This window comes from Kogia breviceps, chromosome 19 (genome assembly GCF_026419965.1).
Source record: "Kogia breviceps isolate mKogBre1 chromosome 19, mKogBre1 haplotype 1, whole genome shotgun sequence".
In the NCBI taxonomy this organism is placed as follows: Eukaryota; Metazoa; Chordata; class Mammalia; order Artiodactyla; family Physeteridae; genus Kogia; species Kogia breviceps.
The window spans coordinates 34,379,280-34,392,470 of NC_081328.1; the positions used below are offsets into that span (position 1 = coordinate 34,379,280).

The window sequence follows — 13,191 nt, forward strand, 5'->3', positions numbered from 1 at the left end:
GTTCCCCCCACCCCTCCCACTTGCCCCTTCGAGGTGTTTTTCACCCTTCAGTCCTTGTCTGGCACTCACCAAGTGCCTAATAGGTGCTAGGCTTATATGCTGGGAACGGGAAACATAGACAGGATTGGGACATGGTCTTTTCCCTTGATTATTTCATTTCTCAGTTTGAGAGAGAGCTGCATAAGTAAATAATAGAATGCAATTACAGCCAATGCAGAGCTATGTGCAAGGCTTCACAATGGAAGGGACTCTCTTAGCTGAATGAATAATAACCTATGTGCCAGGCACTGTTTGCATGCGTCATCTCATTTAATTCTCCAGACAGCTCTACTGTGCTACTATTATCCCCATTTTATAGGTGAGGAAGGAGGTTCAGGGATCATTTTCTACTGCAAATCTGAAGGTGTTACTTTTCTTGCTCACAGCCTTTTGATGGCTCTACACTTCTTCCTGGAGCCTTTCTAGCTCTCACATGATCTGATTTGGCTGAACTCTCCAGCCTCATCTCTCCACATTTCCCTGCTCAACTCCCAGCCATACTTATCTACTGCCTTGAACCAGCCTCCAATCTCCCCGCTGTTGCAAATGCTGTTTCTTACCCATGGATCATTCTTTCTTCTCACTTTCACCTACCCATTCTTCAGGCCACTGACCACCCCCCTCAGGCTGGGTTATGGGCTCCCTCCAAAAGTTCCTTAGGCCTCCTGATCTAGCACTATTTTAGCTCTTATCACACCAAGTGGTAATCATCTGCTGACTCATCTGTCTCCCCAGCTAGACTTTAAGCTCCACGAGGGCAGGGCTGTATTGGTCTTATTCACCACTCTGTCTCAAGCACCAGGCACAGCACCCAGCACATTGAACGGAAAAGGAGAAAAAAGAAGTTGGGGTCACCGGGAAGACAGGCTACAGAGGTATCAGGGAGGACCACTGAACATCCCTCAGGCTAGCAATTAGGTCATTGACAATGTTGGTGAGTGCAGTGTTCAAGTTGCCCAGAAGAGTGTATGAAATACTATATGTAAAAAGCCAAGCCCTGTGCCTGGCACACAGTAAATAATTAATAGATAGCATCTATTACTATTATTATCAAAATTAAAGTAACAGGAAAAGGCCATGACCTCTGAGGCTACATGTAAGCGACAGAAAGAGATTTCCCATGATCGTCCCCTTAGAGCTGGACTTCCATAATGGGGCTCTGAGCTTGGATTAAATTCCTCCTGCAGAAATTGCTGAAGGGTGGTAACGGGAGTGGTGTGGTGTGATGTATCAGTCAAGCTAGGTTGGGTGATGGGAGGTAACAAAACCCCCCAAATTCCCAAATTTCCCACTAAATGTACAACGTGGGTTGGTGGGGGGCTCTCAAGGACTCAGACTGACTAAGCTTTATCTCAACACAGGCTTCCACAGCAGCAGAATTAGGAGAAGCAGAACTGGGAGTGTCTCACCCAGCAACGAACTGTCTCAGCCCAGAATTGATCCCCTTCCCTCTGGCTGACAACTCATTAGCCGGAATGGCCTCACATGGCCTCATCCAACCAGGAGGGCCCAGGAAATGCAATCCAGCCCTGTGACCAGAGAAGAGAATTACCTTATGGATTCTTTTAGTGATATAAAAGCCAAGACCCTCTTCTGAAACTGTTCGGAGGTGCTGCAGCTCCAAGGAGCTCAAGAAGCTTGGCATTATAAAGCATCCTTTTCTATAAAGTGGACATTGCTGCATCTCTGCCAGTATGTTTCTTTCATGAAAGGGTAGCTGCACCAGTCCTGAAAAATGACTACTTATTCTCACAACTGTGTGTGTGAGACAGACGGTGTGTTCTTTTTTTTTTTTTTTTTTTTTTGCGGTACGCGGGCCTCTCACTGCCGTGGCCTCTCCCGTTGCGGAGCACAGGCTCCGGACGCGCAGGCTCAGCGGCCATGGCTTACGGGCCCAGCCGCTCCGCGGCACGTAGGGTCTTCCCAGAGCGGGGCGCGAACCCGTGTCCCCCGCATCGGCAGGCGGATTCTCAACCACTGCGCCACCAGGGAAGCCCCAGACGGTGTGTTCTTATCCAAACAGGTGCTCACAGGAGGTGGGAAGCTGGGCCTGTGAAGCTGGCCAGAGGGATGTGGAGATCCCACTTCTTTCTTCAGCAGGAAGTGGTTGCAAAGGCCTGGACCGAGCTGCACGGAACTCTGCTCAACCTGAGCTGGGCTTTGGCAGCCCACACGTGTATTATTCCTGGCCCAGTGAATAACCCAGATTCTGGAAAACAAACTGAGGTCTCCGGTTACTGGTTCTGAGAGCTCTGGGTAGGGGCCGGGGCTTTCCTGGAGGAATTGGACATTTCACTGTCAATCTGTGACAAATCCCAGCACAGAAAGTGAGGGGGTGGGCTCTGGTAGAGAGTGGGGAGGGCAGACAGCTGGCACAGGAAGGCAGACAGGTCAGGAGGAGCCCGAGACAGCGGCTGGGTCTGAGGGCTCTGAGTAGCTGAACTGAAGATCTGCCTCTAGGCTTCTCTGGGTAGTAATTTCCGGCCTTCTTTCTTGCCAAAGGTCACCGCCTTAGGGACAATTAACAGAAGGACCTGTGCCACAATTTAGGACAACCTTAGCGCAGAGGAGGCAGCGGAGAGCTGGACCCAGTGCTGTGGCTGTGGACTCAGGACAGAAGCATGTCTGCAGGAGCTGCCGCAGACTAGGGCCCCAGGTACTCCTGCTCAGAGGTAGGACATGGATACTATGACCTTTCCGTTTTTCCGGGCTTGGGTCACTGGTCCACCTTCTGCTCGACTCATCGTGGTGCCTAGGGCTGGCTGTGGGGAAACTGAGGCAGTAAAGCAGGTTCTTGTCTGAATTTAGCCACCAGACGAGGACTCTCGGCTCTCCACCTGGGCACCCAGCCTCACTCCACCATTACCCGGGACTATCTGCTTCTACAGCAGAGTAGCTTCCCGCCTCTTCCAGACCCTGCACACCACCACCTCTTCCCCAGGCCCAGTGCACTGTCTGCCAAGAAGCCATTTTGGATTCCATCCAGTCTACTCAGGTCTTTTCTTTCATCTCATGTTCTGGATCTCAGTTATGTGACCATGACCATACCTTAGACTGGGACACCCCTGAGAAGAGGAGCAGGTATCTCCGTCATAGAGCTTCACCCTCCCAACCTCTAAGAGCCCTGCACCTGGCCTTGTCTACCTGAGGGTCAGCTAGGTAGCATGATCCGTCAGACCGAACGGCGTTGGTGAGGCGTGGGGGTGGATGGAGGCAGATGCAGTGTGTACGAACTGGGAGCTCTTTACTGGCTGCCGTGAGAAGCCTATATACAAAGAAGGCACGAGGAGGGGGAGGGTGCTCCCCTGCTACAGTACCATGGAAGTGGGGAGGGGGTGGGGAGGGGTCTGCCAATAGGCAGGGGTCAGGAGAGGTTTTCTTGAAGCAGCCTCAACTTCTAGAATGGGCCACGGGGGAGAAGGCAGAGCTAACCTGGCTCTGAAAGCCAAGGACAGCCAAGAGCTTCACTTCTAGGTCTCCAACCCATGGTCAGTGCGGGCAGAGTGGGGTCTGGCTGATGGGGCTTCATGGGGCTCCCTCCCTGTTCTACATTCAAGTGTCGCTCCCTCTGTGATCTTGTGGGGGTCCCTCCAGGCCAGGATGGTAATGTGGCTGAAAAGGGGTATCTGCTCTGTATCCTTCCAACATCTCCTTGGCCCAGGACCAGTGCCCTCTTCTGCTGAGGATTCCATTGTGCTCCCAGGGCAGTCCCAGCACAGTGTGTCCTGGCTGCCTATAGCACTGTGTCCATCTTTGTTTCTTACGGCTGAACTTCCTGCTAGTGCATGGAATGGCCGTGGCTGAGGACAGAGGTTTCGCAACGATTCATGAAAGAAAGCCATCCTGGGGACCTTCCTTCTAGCTCCTTCTGTTCTTGGGTCTGAGCATGGCAGGTCCTGTGAACACCCCCTTGCACAACCTTAGGCAGGCTCCAACTCTCTGGCATGGGTACTGGGAGCTGCACCGGGGGCCTGTCAGTAGTTTTCATCTTGAGGACAGTCGATCCAGTGACTGTGGCTCACGATGGGTCCAGTGTGAACAGAGGAGGTGTCATCACACGGGGGGCCTCTTCCCCCTGGCTCTGGTGGAGGCCCTTTGGCTTGGTTATGGCACAGGCAGAGGTTGGGCCCCGTGCACAAGCACAGTTCACAAGCAGTGGGACCCATATGTGCTCACGTGTGTCCAGGGCACAGGGCTGCAGTGCTCAGCAATGCAAGTTCCACGGCCCCAGCCTTCCTTCGGGGAGAAGGCCATGGCTGGATGGCACGTGCATACACTTGAAGAGATGTGTGTGCCCGAGCCTGCTGGTGCCAGCCAAAGGCAGTAGCCCCTGTGGACTGTCAGGGCATAACTTATGATAAATAGAAGAAGTGGACGCTAGGGCAGCAGGGGTGGGATCAGGGAGGATGTCAGTAGTATCGGTCCCGAGTCTGCCAGCTGGTCACCCAGTGCTTCTTGGTGGGCAGGGTGCTCCCTGGAGATGGGTAGCGCTCCTCCTCCCGGATCCGCACCCCGTGGTACTTGGGCATGATCCGGTAATAGCGGGTCCGCTTAAAGAAGTCACACTGGAGGAGGGGAGAAGAGAAAGGCCCTTAGCATCCAGCTTTTGCGCCAGTGGGAAGATGTGCCCAGCCCCTCCCTTCCCCACCCGGAGGTCCTCAAAGCCAGGACCCCTACCCAGACACAATGCCATCTCCCTGCGCTGAGACGGGGAGGACAAGCTTCCCCATCCCAGGCCCCAGAGGAAGGAGGAGTTGAGGAAGGCAGAGAGGAGAGGGAGAGGCAGATGGAGATGGGGGGGGCAGTCGCTGAGGCTGCTGACAGAATGGCTGCGAGGGGTGGAGGTCTACCCTGATCACAGTGTCGGGAGGGGTCAGTTTGTCACCCCAGGGGGCTCCCAAGAGGCAAAGGGCTGGTTCCCAGAAGAAGGACTCTACTAGTCCCCTCCTTCTCTAGAGGTGGGGATGGGGGTGTGGAATCACTCTGACGTTTGTCTTGTGGCCTACAAAGATGGGGCCTAGCCTTGACCTTGACCCTTTTCCAATCCCCAGAAAGCAGAGGGGGCACAGGGAGGGTTTTATGGTTCCCTCTTGGGGTCCCAAGTCCTTGAGGGGCTCAGTGGGGAGGCTGGTGAGAGCAGACACCCCGAGATCTCCCGGGGTATGGAGAAGGAGGCCGACAGGGTGGCCTGCTCTTTGTGGTGATGCTGGGGACAGAGTGAAGTGCAGAGAGGGCCCATAAAGGAAGAGGAGCAGATAGAACAGAGTCAGAGGCCCCAGCCAGCTGGGGGCTTGGGGAAAGGGGCCCAGAGGCCGCGTTACCCAGGTGGACCAGGGGTGGGGGGCTGCCCCCGTCAGTAGTCGTCCGTCAGCCTCTCTGTCTCTGATGGCTGGCTCTTCATCTCCGCCTTCTGCCTCTTAGCTTCATACAGGGCCCGAGTGCGGGCTCGCTTGAAGAAGCCGCACTGCGGAGGGGAGGAGTTGGGGAGGGGCCATCAGGGGGTGTTGGGGGGTCCTTGCCAGCAGCACTCATGAACTGGCGCTTCGGGCTGGGGAGCCCGGATGCCTGGGTCCCAGCCCCAGCTTGGTGATGTAGCAGGAGCCAGAGCTCCTGGTTCCCCTTTCTGGCTTACAGGTCCCCCCATTGACCCAGGCAGGAGCATCCTGGGTAAGATGAGGATGGGGCAGGGGGTGCGACTGGGAGCTGGGAAGAGGTAGGGGGGACTTGGGGGATGGGGGGGTGAGATGGAAGTGAGGACTGAGATGAAGGGAGAGTTGGTGACGGTCTGCTGACAGGAGGCCCCAGAGTGGGCGTCCCAGTGGCGGGCTGGGTGTCCTAACCTTCCACAGCAAGAGGATGATCAGCCCCAGCAGCAGCAGCCCGGCACTCACAGCCACAAGCACCAGCCACAGCTCGATCTCGGCTGGCAGCTCCTCCACCAGGTCAGAGTCAATGTCCACGGAGAACTGGAGCGGGGGAGAAGGGGCTCAGCCTTGTATCCATGCCCTTAGGCCCAGAGCTCACCCCTCCTGTTCCAGCTGGACCTAGGACCCTGCTTTTTTTTTTCTTTTTTTTTTTTTAGTTGCACATATTTATTTAAAAATTTATTTATTTATTTTAACATCTTTATTGGACTATAATTGCTATACAGTGGTGTGTTAGTTTCTGCTTTATAACAAAGTGAATCAGCTATACATATACATATGTTCCCATATCTCTTCCCTCTGCGTCTCCCCCCCCACCCTCCCTATCCCACCCCTCTAGGTGGTCACAGAGCACTGGGCTGATCTCCCTGTGCTATGCAGCAGCTTCCCACTAGCTATCTATTTTACACTTGGTAGTGTACATATGTCCATGCCACTCTCTCACTTTGTCCCAGCTTACTCTTCCCCCTCCCAGTGTCCTCAAGTCCATTCTCTAGTACATCTGCGCAGGACCCTGCTTTTTGATCTAGTGCCAGTAGGGGGCACTCAGGGACTGGAAAAGCCCCTGCTAGCCCACTGACAGCCGCAGATTCCTCCATCCTCCCCTTTCTCCATAGGAGCAGCCTCAGATGCGGGAAGCAGCCTGTGGTCTGGGTTTGTGAGCCACACATCTGGGCTTGGGTACCAGCTCCATCCTTCACAAGCTGTGGAACCTTGGACAAGTAATTTCACCTCTCAATCTCCATTTCATGCTCTCTGATAAGGGGATCATAATGCCTACCTCATAATACAGTAGAGAACCAAAAGTAAAACCAAAAGCATGGGTCTTGGAGCCAGACTACCTGGGTTCAAGCCCTAGCTGTGTTATTCACTAGTTGTGTGACCTTGGGCAAGTCACTTAACCTCTCTGTTGTTCATCTATAAAATGGAGATTATGCTAATAATGCTTACATCATCATAGGTTGCTGGAGAGGATTAAATGTGTTTAATATGAGTAAACTGCTTTGAGCAATACCTAGTACACAGCAACACTCCAAAAATATTTACAAAAAAACAGAAGGCATAGCATATAGTACAATTTTTTTCTTCCGGTACCATGAAGATACATATATATATAATATATATATATTATTATATATGTTTTATAACATGAAGTTATTTCATGTATTTTAAATATACATTTATATATAGAAAAATATTTTTTCTGATTATATTTTTTAAAAAGATGACAGGAAGAAAATTAAAGGTTCCCAGTAATTTTACTCCATAGAAAAAGCTATCTTCAACATTTTGTTTAATCTCTTTCCATATATATATATATATATATATATTTTTTTTTTTTTTTTTTTTTTCTGTGCTGTGCAACATGTGGGATCTTAGTTCCCCGATCAGGGATTGAACCTGCGCCCCCTGCATTGGAAGTGTGGAGTCTTAACCACTGGACCACCAGGGAAGTCCTCTTTCCATATTTTTAAACATGTGTTAAACATATATATTTTTTCTTCCACATAAATGGGATCTGTGTGTACTCTACACACTCTTCTGCAACCTTTTTCATTACCTTTCGATGTCAGTTAATAAAGATCAACCTAATCTCTTCTGATGACTGCATAGTCATTGTAGGAAACATACCATAATTTATTGAACCAATCTCCTACTGAAAGACATTTAGATTGTTTCCAATCTTATGCCATTATAAACAATGCTTTAAAAATATCCCCATATATTTATGTTTGCAAACTTGTCCTATTAGCTCCTTAAGATATATTATCATGTGCAGGATCAAAGGAAATGTGCAATTAAAAATTTAATAAATATTGATAAATTCATCTCCAAAAAGAATCCATCAATTTATATTCCAATCAACAGCATTTCCTTCTACCTCATCAGCACCGGATAGCATTATTCTTTTTAATATTTTCTAATATGATAGGGAAAAAATCTTATTGCTATTATTTTTATTTCTTTACTATTGAATTGAACATTGGTATTTCACTCTGTGTACACTGCCTGTTTATCTCTATGCCGCCCTTTATCTTTACTTATTAAAAATATGTCTATCAATACTTTATCATGTATGCCATAAATTTTTTATTTTTTTATTATTATTATTATTTTTTTGCGGTACGCGAGCCTCTCACTGTTGTGGTCTCTCCCGTTGCGGAGCACAGGCTCCAGACGCGCAGGCTCAGCGGCCACGGCTCACAGGCCCAGCCGCCCCGCGGCATGTGGGATCTTCCCGGACCGGGGCACGAACCCGTGTCCCCTGCATCGGCAGGCGGATTCTCAACCACTGAGCCACCAGGGAAGCCCCATAACCTTTTTAAAAAAGCAATATATCATTTGCCTTTTCAGTTTCCTTACCATCTCTTTTGCTGTACACAGATTTAAAATTTCATATAGTCTCTTATAACTGATTCACTTTGCTGTACACCTGAAACTAATACAACATTGTAAATCAACTATACTCCAATAAAAATTTTAAAAATAAAAAATAAAATAAAATTTCATATAGTCTAATTTGTCAAATTTTTCCTTTATGACTTCTGGGTTTAATAAAATAACTCCCTTTCTCCATAATTAAAGATTATTATTAAATTATTTCCTGAATTTTCTTCTGGTATAATAGATTTTATTTCCTATATTTAAATATTTAATCTAACTCCAATGTGTTTTTGTTTATGGTGTGAGGCAGGGGTTTGCCTTTACTTTCCAAATGTGTTCTCCCAATACTACTTGTTTACCTTTTTCTCCTGATTAAAAATGCCATCTGTATAATAAAGTAAATTTCTATCCTGTTCCATTGATCTTTCTGGCCCTTCCTATACTACCTTAATTTATTTTAGGAAATGTACCATAATGTATTTAACCAAAACTTCATTCACCTCCTATACCTATCCCCTTAATATCTCTACTTATATCCTTTTCATAACAAATTATTATTATTATATATATAATTATTATATTATTATATATATAATATATTTATATATATTTATATTATATAATATATATAATTATATTAATTATTATATATATTATTATTATTTTGTCATATTTATTCTTCCATATGTAACTCAGAATCAAGTTTGGGAACTTTCTTTTCAAGTTTCCACAGAGATGGAACATCTCCACAGAGAGGTCGTGCAGATCAAATGAGCTCAAGCAGAGGTTCTCAACCCTGGCTGCACAGTAGAATCACTGGGGGGTACTTTTTAACATACCAACAGTGGGGTCCCACCTCCACAGACTCAGATTTCATTGATCAGGGGTGTAGTCCAGACACCAGAAGTCCTCCAGAGGATTCCAGTGTGCTGCCAAGATTGAGACCACATAGCTAAAGCGTGTGAACGTGCTCTGAAAAGATGCCCTGTTCTCCCATGCCCTGGCCAGGCACTGCTGTCTCCTTAGCACAATCACTCACCCGCACCGTCTTGTTCTCCATGTTGATGGTGGGGACGCTGGTTCGGAGGAACAGGGTGGCCCAGCTGGCTACCCTGACTCGGTCAAAGTCTTTGTAATCCTGGAGCGGGGAAGGATGCGTCAAAAGAAGCAGCTGAAGCCCCTCTGAGCCTCTCTCCTGACCCTCCCGCTGGGTCAACAACAACCTCCACGACACCATCCCCCCCATCCTTAAGCAGCACCCAAAAGGACCTGACTCCAGGCCTCTCCTCCACACACGAACACATGTCATTCATTCATATGTGCGTCAGGTCCTGTGCTGGATGCTGGGGACAGCAGAGACAATGAAGGTCACAGTCGATGTCCGGCCTGTGGGCTAAATCTGGCCCATGACCTGCTTTTGTAAATAAAGTATTTCTGGCACATAGACACGCCCATTCATCTCCGTATTGTCTGTGGCAGCTTTGTGCCACTATGCAGAATTGAGTAGTTGCAACAGAAAGCGCGTGGCCCACAGAGCTGAAAAGATGTTTAATCTAGTCATTGACAGAAAAAGTTGGGTCTAGGTGGCACGAGATGGCGGGCACTGCAAGCCAGAGCAGAGCATGGTAAGTGGCATGCGTGGTTTCTGAGAACGTTCTGCGGGTGTCCAGAGGGGAGAGGTCATTTGCAGCTGGAAAAGCCAGAAAAGACCTCGCTGGTGGTCTCTGAGGAAGACTGTGAAGCCTGAACAGAAGTTTACATGCAGAGAGAACAGAGGGGAGCTGGCATCCAGGGGGAAGGAACAGCATGGGCTAAAGCAGGGAGGTGGGAAAGCAATGGACACGTGACAGCATAATGAACGTGTGAGGGAAGGTCATCTTGGCTAGAAGCAAAATTATGTCATATCCCCCACACAGATGCACAGACTAACAGTGCCGCAGCACACAGTAACAGGTGCACAAGCCAGCATGTATCAATCTCCATTCAGTCACTGATACACACTCGGGCACACACGTGCACTCTGGCCTCATCCTCTCCCTGTTGCTCTCCCTGCCCGGGTGGGTGGCAGTGGAGACCTCCAGGCCCCGGCGCTGACCTCGATGAAGGTGCTGTTCCACACTCGTGCCTGCACTGTCACGTTGGTGATGACGGGGGCATCAGGAATCTGGCACTCCAGCCACACACAGCGGGTCTGGTCACTGCCACAGCTCTGACGTGGGCAGGGAACACAGAACACGAGACAGTCTGGGTCTCTAGATTCTTCAGGCTTCGCCCCTTGCTTTGTCCCACCCGTGGCTGACCTGAAGGGGCCTGCCCTAATCCCTTCACTCGTGCACACTGCACTTACGTGTTTAAGGCACATTCTTTGGGTCAAGCAGACATAGATGCCAGCGACAGGGAGAACGGGAAATCTGATCCTTGTTCCGTGTAAATGGGGCCCAACCCCAAATGCCGCCTTTCCAAGGCCTTCCCACGCTGAGCCTTTGTTCCTGCTGGCTCCCTCTACTTGGAAGGCCACTCCTCCCTCTCCACCCAGCTAGACCTCAACTTGCTGCCCAGGCCTGCTCCCCTCTCCCTTCTGACAGAGGGAGCCCTGCACCCCATCTGCATCTTGCCTCTCCCCATTCCCAGCCCTAATGATCAAAGCTTTGAGCACCTATATCACCCCCAGCAGGTTGGGGCTCCTGGGAATAGAATCAGTATTTCTTCCTTTAGTCCACGGTACTGGCTGCCCCCCATCACAAGGCAAGGGCAGCGGGGTCCCTCTGAGGGCAGGAGATGAGTCCCTCCCCCTGACTGGAGGCTCCTGAAGGCAGGGGCCACATCACCTCATCAGACTGGGTTCTCCTGGAGTGTAGCACCTATCTCCCTTGCTTTGTGTGCCCCCAGGTGCCCACCCACCCTGTGATGGGTGGGCACAATCCCCTCCAACCTTGCCCTGGTCACTCACCAGCTGGATCTCAGACTTGGCTTTTTTGGCAGCAGCCAGAGTGACAGGCAGGGGGCCCTGGCCTCCCCCGGGGTCCAGTTGTCGCCGCCTGCGTTGTGGAGATGGCGGCCTGTCCCCAGGAACCTGAAGGAGGAAGAGGCGATTTGTTGGAGGGAGGATCCAAGGTGAGGAGAGGAGGAAAGGGCAGGTGGAGGGACAGGTCCCAGAGATGCAGGAGGGGAGGGAGAGGAAGACGCTGGCCTTTCTGCCCTGCAGCTTGCAGAGGAAATGAGATGCAAGTGAATGCTTCCCCTGGTGTCCTTACAGAGAGCGTGAGGTTGAGAGGGTTGACAAGGCCTCCAGGTGGCCGGCAGTGCCAGGACCCATTGCCGTGGACTGTGATCTCCGTGGGGTATAGCAGCCACTTGCCGTTGCTGACTTCATAGGGCCACTCCAGCCCCAGGACCAGGGTACCAAGGGCTGCCAGCCCTTCCCCCACTGGGCCCACCTGTGGGTACAAGGGGTGTCATGGCCACTGTCTCCTGGAAAACCACCTCCATCTCACCAACCCCCACCCTCACACCCTCAGACCCTGGACCCAGAGGTCCCCTTACCTGGAATTCATACTTGAGAGGGCTTCCCACATCCTCCACAGTTTTCATGCCAGACTCACCCATCACTGTCCCCCCAAAGAAGCTTTGTAGCCGGTGACTCATCCTAGGGGTAAGAAAGATGCTAGAGTCACAGGGGATGGGAGGGGCCCTTGTGGGGGTGGGGGCACCAAGGTTAACTACAACTCCTCTGATATCAGGCACATCTGAGATAAACCCCAGCTCTAGCATTTACTAGCTGTATGGCCTCAAGCAAGTTATGTAATCTCTCTGAGCCTCAGTTTCTTCATCTGTAAAGTGGGGTAATCTATTAAGCAGGGTCACTATATAATGGGGCTGTTGTGAGAAAACAATGAGATGATGTATATAAAATCCTTAGCACTGTATATATGTGCCACATCTTCTTTATCCATTCATCTGTTGATGGACACTTAGGTTGCTTCCCCTAGAGTCTGTCATACAGAGTGAAATAAGTCAGAAAGAGAAAAGCAAATACCGTATGCTAACACATATATATGGAAGCTAAAAAAAAAAAAAAAAAAATGGTCATGAAGAACCTAGGGGCAAGACCGGAATAAAGATACAGACCTACTAGAGAATGGACTTGAGGATATGGGGAGGGGGAGGCGTAAGCTGGGACAAAGTGAGAGAGTGGCATGGACATATATACACTACCAAGTGTAAAATAGATAGCTAGTGGGAAGCAGCCGCATAGCACAGGGAGATCAGCTTGGTGCTTTGCGACCACCTAGAGGGGTGGGATAGGGAGGGTGGGAGGGAGGGAGGAGCAAGAGGGAAGAGATATGGAGATATATGTATATATATAACTGATTCACTTTGCTGTAAAGCAGAAACTAACACACCATTGTAAAGCAATTATACTCCAATAAAGACGTTTAAAAAAAAATCCTTAGCACAACAAGCTCTCATGAAATGGTAGGGCCACACCAACACCTTAGCCCCAGAGTTTCTGATTCCTCCACTGCTACCTGCTTTGCAAGGAGAAAAATAATAATAGTAACAATAATGATAATGATGTTGTTATGTCTTGGCCTAAGGATACCAAGCCAAGAGAGGTGTCTCAGAGGAGCCTGAGAGACACCTTAGGGAGGGGAGACCCTAGCTCAGGCCCAGGAGGCTGGGGTTGAGGGGAGTGGTACCCACATGCTGAGCGAGGCCTGGAGTGTGTAGTCCACCAGCAGAGTCAGGGTCATGGGCGACAGGTCATCCTGGTGACTTGACCTGGGGAAAGAATGCAGAGGGTAGGGGAGGAATGTGTCAGCTGAGGCTGGGGTTGGGGGGC

At 50.0% G+C, this 13,191-nt stretch overlaps 1 protein-coding gene across 2 annotated transcripts in view; it reads right to left on the reverse strand.

The window, feature by feature from the left end:
* Window positions 1-1,370: 1,370 nt before the first annotated feature.
* ITGA3 (integrin subunit alpha 3) overlaps window positions 1,371-13,191 on the reverse strand; it is a 35,908-nt gene continuing 24,087 nt past the window's right edge. Inside the window, exons 18-26 of one of the 2 annotated variants that reach the window (XM_059046867.2) lie at window positions 13,053-13,130; window positions 11,892-11,994; window positions 11,603-11,785; window positions 11,299-11,421; window positions 10,444-10,557; window positions 9,388-9,486; window positions 5,880-6,005; window positions 5,361-5,503; window positions 1,371-4,604 (exon numbers count right to left, since the gene is read on the reverse strand). In XM_059046867.2, coding sequence (XP_058902850.1) covers window positions 5,393-5,503; window positions 5,880-6,005; window positions 9,388-9,486; window positions 10,444-10,557; window positions 11,299-11,421; window positions 11,603-11,785; window positions 11,892-11,994; window positions 13,053-13,130 — 937 coding nt within the window. In that variant the 3' untranslated portion in view covers window positions 1,371-4,604; window positions 5,361-5,392. The remainder of the gene's footprint in view (window positions 4,605-5,360; window positions 5,504-5,879; window positions 6,006-9,387; window positions 9,487-10,443; window positions 10,558-11,298; window positions 11,422-11,602; window positions 11,786-11,891; window positions 11,995-13,052; window positions 13,131-13,191) is intronic. The other variant, XM_059046866.2, reaches the window with a different exon arrangement.